The sequence below is a fragment of the Nanorana parkeri genome, unplaced genomic scaffold (assembly GCF_000935625.1).
Source record: "Nanorana parkeri isolate BGI_ZX_2015 unplaced genomic scaffold, ASM93562v1 scaffold475, whole genome shotgun sequence".
NCBI classification, from domain to species: domain Eukaryota; kingdom Metazoa; phylum Chordata; class Amphibia; order Anura; family Dicroglossidae; genus Nanorana; species Nanorana parkeri.
This window is the reverse complement of record NW_017306743.1, coordinates 599,952-607,165: the sequence shown is the minus strand read 5'-3', so window position 1 is coordinate 607,165 and position 7,214 is coordinate 599,952. Positions and strand designations below refer to the sequence as shown.

Below are 7,214 nucleotides of genomic sequence, written 5' to 3'. Positions count from 1 at the left end.
ATCGTAGATATTTCCATCACTTCATGTCCCATCGACACAGCAGAGAAAAGGGATCTCTTGAAAATAAGGGCACTCCCTTGGCAAACAATTGTCACAGGAACTAGTGTCCCTATTGGAAGATTTCCACTCTGTTCCAGTTCTAATGACAACTGTCATGTTTGTTTTCTTTCTCTTTCAGTCCCAGTGTCACTGGTCATGAGGACAGATAGGGAGCGCAATTCTTCCAGATAAGCACACAGATCGCAAAAAAAGCCTAAAAAAAAGTGCTAACCTTACACGCTCGTTAAAAAAAAAAAAAAAATAGTTTTGGCTTTAGATATACTTTGAGATGGGGACAGGCAAACTCCAGCCCTCCGGCTGTCTTGCAATGCCTAATGGGATTTGTACCACAGTTGGAGATCCGCGGTTAGCATACCCCTGCTTTAATCTACGGTCTGCACAGCTACTTTTCCATCACTGCCTATGTTTGTTATAACATATGTCTTTCGCAGGGCAGTTTTCCAACCCTCACGTGGAAGAAGCGCCTGAGTATCGTGCAGGGTGCAGCCTGTGGGATCCAGTTCTTGCACACCTGCCAACCTAGCATCATCCATGGAGACATCAAGAGTTCCAACATCCTCTTGGACCAGGCTCTAATGCCCAAAATAGGGGACTTTGGTCTTTCGCGATTCAGTCGGTACACATGTGATGCAGGCAAAAGCCGCACTTTGGCACGTACCAGCACTGTGAGGGGTACGCTGGCGTATCTACCTGAGGAGTATGTGAAAATGGGGAAGCTTACGTTTGAATTGGACACTTACAGCTTTGGAGTGGTGAGTAACAGCCCTTTCCTGGCTTACAGAAGCAGTTGTTTTGGCACGGCTCATACTTGTCAAATTTCTGTGTGAGGGGCCCTTGGTTGACTCTTAAGCTGGCCATACACTGGTTGCATTTCGGTCCTTTTGACGCCGAATGCACCCCTGCATTCACCAAGAGTTGATTTTCTCTTTAATCGACTGTTGCCAAAGAAGCCAATACGAAAATTCTCGACCAAACAGTCTGCTGTTCTGTCAGCGGAACATCCGCCACTGTCAGGATACAATAACCCGGCATGGGGAATTCCCAAATCCATGCTGTATAACCACCTGCTGCCCGGCCCTTAGGCGCAGCCCCCGTCCTTCTCTAGGGGAGTACGCGGCCGTACGCCGCCCTACACTCATCCGACCTGCACGTCCATATGGGTGCGGGGTGTCCATACTCTATTACGCTCGCCGGATGGATCCTGTCTGTGTCCGAGCAGGGACATACGCACGGATGTGCAGGTCGGGCGAGTGTAGGGCGGCGTACGGCCACGTACTCCCATAGAGAAGGACAAGCTACTGCGTGTAATCACACGAGGCACCTGTACTTCCCAGGAGCTGCCCCATACGGCTGTGAACGCAGCACGGATCTGTACTGGTCGGTCGTTACCCGTGTGAATGAGGGCTATAAGAGAGAGAATACATGAGAGGAAAGCTAGTCAATATGCCATGTAGTATATGACTATGTAAGAGCTGGGAATACATGAAGAGAGATGACAAGTAGTGTACCGGTGTCTCATCTTTGTACAAAAAGATATGTGAGCAAATATTGGCATCTGGTATGGCGGCACCTGAGTGTTCTTTTTAGGGACATTTTACCAATAAAAGCTACATTTAATGCAGACTACAGACATGGGTGGGTGCCGTATGTCCCATTTTTGCCACAAGTCTTGAAGACTAAATTTATATATACAGAACTGTAGTATGGTTGTATCTTTTGCAACATTTTTTCTAACTGACACGCTTGCCTTTGCAAGAGGCAATATTATTTCTTTGTAGGAGGCTTGTTACATTTTCCAAATCGTATAGGTTTTATATTACTTTTTTTAACATCATCTACTTTATCTGTGACACAGAATTTATTAGGGAGGCCAACATGTATTTTGTAGCACTTCCACATTCTGAATTTTTTGCTCTTCTCAAGTGATCATAGATCTTTTCAGTCATTTGTATATCGTTTCATAGTAATGAGTTCCGGCTCCCTCTAGTGGTAAAAAAAACAAAACAACAACTTTGCTTCTTCATTCTGATTTCCGGTCAAAGCAAAAAGTTGGGTAATAAACATGAAACGTATTTGTGATTATTTCCTCTGCATACAGTGCGCACTGCATGTAGGAAGTAGTGGGTAAGTGAGAACCGTCTAAAAGGAAGTAGAGTCAACTACAGAAATAATTTTTCCCGTGCTTTTTTTTCTTTTTTTTTATTGCTGAAGCAAATTTCTTAGTCATATTTGGTGACAGGTTCATTTTTATGTTTAGCGTTTTATCTATGTTCTAAATCCACAGTTAAAGCAAAACTCCAGACAGCATGTGAAAACCATCTGTATACTGTTAATGCTATGCAGCAATTACTGCTGTCTAATGCATGATGGGTCTGACTCTTTTAAAGCCCATGCTGTTTAAATGCTTGTTTCATTTCAGGTCAGGTTTGTATTTTATTGGTGACTGCTTGAATGCATCGACTGACATTTTCATACAACAATTTACAGTACGCATCCCTTTTCCGCATCAAAAACTTTGGTTCTTACGCCACCAGATTAGTCAGAATGGAGTGAAGTGGGCCAATGCCCTGTAGTAAAGGCTGGATTAAAAAAAAAAACACAGCCATGGTTTTTGATTTGGAGTGTACCTTAATGCCTTGGTTCTCAACTTGTGAGTCGTGACCCAAAAGTGGGTCGCAACCCCGTGTTCAGTGGGTCGCCGCATGCCTTCCACTTTTCTAGGTGAGAGGCTCCTCTGTGAGCTTGAGGTGGGGTGGGCACAAGGAAGCTCCATCCATACATGTATTGCTCACAGCTCCCTTGCCTGTCCTGTAGAGGTTCCTTGACCAGAGTGACATCACATTCTGATTCCCGGCACCTCTACAGGCTGTGTGAGGAAGCTGTACAAGCAATGTACATATGGATGGAGCTCCATCACAGCACAGCAGTCCACAATGGACCCCAGGCTGAGGATCCACTCCGGTTCTGGTAAGGTAGGGAGACTGGGTGGATTAAAAAGAATATATCATTTTTTTTGGAGTGTGTATCTGTGTGTGAGATTGTGTTTGTGGTTATGCGTGTCAGTGTTTTTGAGGGCCCATTTACACTTCTACAGTGCGTTAATCACACAGTCCTGTGCAATAAACGCAGTCGCACCTATCATGCACTCTGGTGTGGGAGGTGCATTGCATCTCCCACCCGCAGTTCTATCGCCTGCATTGGAATACGCGGTACCACAATGTCATGTGTTCCATTGCAGTGCAACTTGCGACCAAGGACAAATGTGGGTCCTGAGGTTACACAGGTTGAGAACCACTGCCTTAAAGTATTTTTGAACTCTTAAACCCTTTTCAGTAATGAATCCAGATCAAACAAATATACAAATATACATTGGACAGCAAAACATGTTTTTTTTAATATCTTTTTTTTTTATTTTATTTTTCAGCTTATGCAACAACATTTTGTAAACCATTGTATGCAGGAGATTTCTACATCTTATAACTAATACAGAATAATTTCCCTGTGTACATATCATCATTACCCACCTTCTCCTAAAAACCTTTTCTCTCATTCACACCATCCCACCCTTCCCATCTTCCCTACCCAAAGGAAATCCCAATCACATCCCCCCAAAAAAGGAGGGTGGATGGCCATGGAAAACACCTTTTTATTATACTTGCGTTATTATATCTTTGTATATATTTAGGGCTAAGATGTTAATTCTTGGATCTTACATATGACACTATTCCAGCTGCAAATAATCTTGTATCTCAGGTAATCGTAAGAAATCGGTCCCGGGTCTCCACTTCTCTTCAAGCAGCCTATATATTTTATATGAACGAGCAATAAGCTCCTCTATACGCATTGTGTTATTTAATTCACTGACCCATTCCCAGGTCTGAGAAAAATCCGATGACCTCCAATATCGAGGGATTACAGCTAGGGATGCACCGATACTAGTATCGGTGCCGATGTTGAGTATTTGGGCGAGTACTCATACTCGCCCAAATGCTCCGATGCCTAGCCCGATACTTCCAGTATCAGGAAGCCAGGCAGCGCGTCATTGCACGGCTTCCTGATTGGCCAGAAAGCCGGTTCCATGCTTTGTCATCACCTAGTGACAAGAAGCATGGGGACGGCTTCCCTGCTAATCGGGAGTCTTTACACAACGCCTGGCTTCCTAAATGGGACTTCCGGTACTCAATATTCGGCATTGGCGAGTAGCGGAAAAAAAATATCTGTACTCGATACCAAATTACCGGTATCGGTGCATCCCTAATTACAGCTCTTGCTGCTTCCGATATAGGACAAACTAGCCCCTTTTTCATTCCTGTCACCGGGCCAGGGAGCAGTAAGAAAAGTGCCACCTCTGGGGTTTCTGATGGGCATAGCTCCATCAGGTGTGGCCAGCAAAGCATTACTTTACATTTGCATCCAAGCACTTACAGTGATTATGTTCTCAAACAGCCAGCTCCAACTCTCTCAGCTTGGCTTCCCTTAACTTCCTGTCCAGTACAAGATTTCAAGGGACAGAGCAGTGCACAGCAGCTCCACCTCTACTAACTTGGAGGAGGGGGTAGCAAAGAGCTAAATTGTCCTGCTGTACCTGTGTGTTTGTGGAGACACACACAGAGCTTACTAGCACACAAGGGCGGCTCCATAGGACCCTGGAAGGGAAAGGAGCCACCCTAAAACAGGATATCAGGATCAGTGCTCAGGCGACCAGCTGATTCTGTAGCAAACCCGCTCAAATGTTTAAACATCAAAGAGCAGCACCTATTGTAAGTTATTTCATCAGCATGTGAAATATCTTAAAAACCTTTTTACTTTAATATCACTAACTACGGGTAGCACCACTGTAATGATATGTGATGAGTTCCACATGCGTTCCCAGAATGGATAGTTTTTTCTGCATATTTCATCTGTTTTTGTTTGTATTTGTTTTAGGTCCTACTGGAAGTACTGACAGGACAACAAGCTGTAGATAATGAAAGCCGTTCTCACACTAAGTATCTGGTAAGATTTGTTTGAAGATAGATTCTTGCCAAAATGGATATTGCAGTTTGAATAGATGTTGCCAGGTTAAATCACCCAGCAGGTTCTTCCATGTAATGGGGATATCTGCACCTCTGCATTCCCTGGACCATCCACCAGCTGCTTCAATGTAATGGGTATCCCAGTATTCCTGCACCTCTGCATTCCCATGACATGCCACCTGCATCTTCCATGTAATGGGCATTTCAGTATCTCTACACCTCTGCATTCCCATGACATGCCACCTGCATCTTCCATGTAATGGGGATCCCAGTATGTCTGCATTCCCTGGACCACCGCCCTGCATCTTCCATGTAATGGGGATCCCAGTATCTCTACACCTCTGCATTCCCTGGACCTCGCATCTGCTTTTTGTATGTAATGGGGATCCCAGTATCTCTGCACCTCTGCATTCCCTGGACCATCCACCAGCTGCTTCAATGTAATGGGTATTTCTGCACCTCTGCATTCCCATGCCAGGCCACCTGCTTCTTCCATTTAATAAGAATCTCCATACCTCTGCATGCCCTGGACCTCCCATCTGCTTTTTGTATGTAATGGGGATCCCAGTATCTCTGCATTCCCTGGACCACCACCCTGCATCTTCCATGTAATGGGGATCCCAGTATGTCTGCACCTCTGCATGCCCTATACCACTGACCATCTTCATCTATAAAATGGGGATCTCCATATCTGTGCACCTCTACATTCCCTGAGCCACCCACCTGCTTGTTCCATGTAATCGGGATCTCAATATCTCGACACCTCTACATTCGCTGGACCATCCATCTGCTTCTTCCATGTAATGGGGATCCTGGTAGCTCTGTACCTCTGCAGTCCCTGGACCATCCTCCTGCTTGTTCCATGTAATAGAGATCTCAGTATCTATGCACATGTGCATTCGCTGGACCACCCACCTGCTTCCATGTAATGGGAATCCCAGTATCTCTGCATTCCCAAGACTGCCCACGTGCTGGAGCCATTATTAATTGAATATAAGATTCGCCCTTCCAGCCTCTATCCATAGACAAAATTTGAGTTTGGGGCTCACGGACCCTTTTTGTTTGTGCATAAAATCTTACATAACACAAAATTATAAGGCAGTATCTATCTAAAGGCAACACTCAGTGTCATATGTGTCCCATTGGGATAATTGTACCTCAATTCCTATCCTGTAGAAAGAACAGGAAGGGAAAGCAAATCTCCCCAAAATTAGGGAAACCTTAGATCGATATCACCATTCTAACCCTTCTTTACGCTATCCAAAACTACCAAAAACCTTTTGGTTTTAGATGGACTTTTATGTTAAAGAATTTTCCCCTAGAAACAAACGTAGAAAAAGAATGGCTGCCACTAACTTTTTGTTTTTTTGCTCCTCTCCCCACCACCAGCAAGCTCATTGGCGGCTCCCTGTGCTCCCCCTTCTGTAAGCACTATATAATACAATACAGGCCGGATTAAGCTGTCAGTCTTGGTGTGCAGGAGATTACAGGATGATCATGTTAAAACCAGGAAACTCTAGGAACAAATGATCTATTTACACACCACACTGCATGTGTAAATGATATCACTAAAAAGCAGTATGTGTGAAGGGCTTCAGCGAAGTATAAAACTCTTTACCTTGCAGCATGCTGTCCCCTAACACTCGGCTTCCAGGCACTGCGAGGAGTGAGGGATGCGACACCAGCAGTGATGTGCCCCAGCGACATCTCCAGCCCTCCTCACTACTTGCCCATTCACAAAATGCCTTGTACAGCGGTACCTCGGTTCTCCAACGCTTCTGTTTGCGAAACAATTCGGTTCGCGAACAGGAAGTTCGGCAATATTTTGCTTCTGTTCACGAAATCCGCATCAGGTGACTAACACAACCGCAGCCATCTTCCCTGCTCTGACACATGGTCGTGGCTTCCTCTAGTCGAGATTGGGGTCTGATCACAGTTTGATTCGGTTCGCGACCAATTTGGTTCACGACCAGAATCGTGGAACGAATTAAGTTCGTGAACTATATATTTACTATATTTTATAACTATATTTTTTATCAAAAGCTACAGGGCATTCTGTAATTGTAGGAGGAGAGATGTCACATGCCCCCCCCCCTACATTCTGTAAATGTAGGAGGAGAGATGTCACATGCCCCCCCC

At 44.8% G+C, this 7,214-nt stretch overlaps 1 protein-coding gene across 1 annotated transcript in view; it reads left to right on the top strand.

The window, feature by feature from the left end:
* Nucleotides 1-7,214, top strand: part of IRAK1 (interleukin 1 receptor associated kinase 1) — an 84,558-nt gene that overhangs the window by 61,528 nt on the left and 15,816 nt on the right. The window contains exons 8-9 of the mRNA XM_018560698.1: nucleotides 492-812; nucleotides 4,987-5,055. Coding sequence (XP_018416200.1) covers nucleotides 492-812; nucleotides 4,987-5,055 — 390 coding nt within the window. The remainder of the gene's footprint in view (nucleotides 1-491; nucleotides 813-4,986; nucleotides 5,056-7,214) is intronic.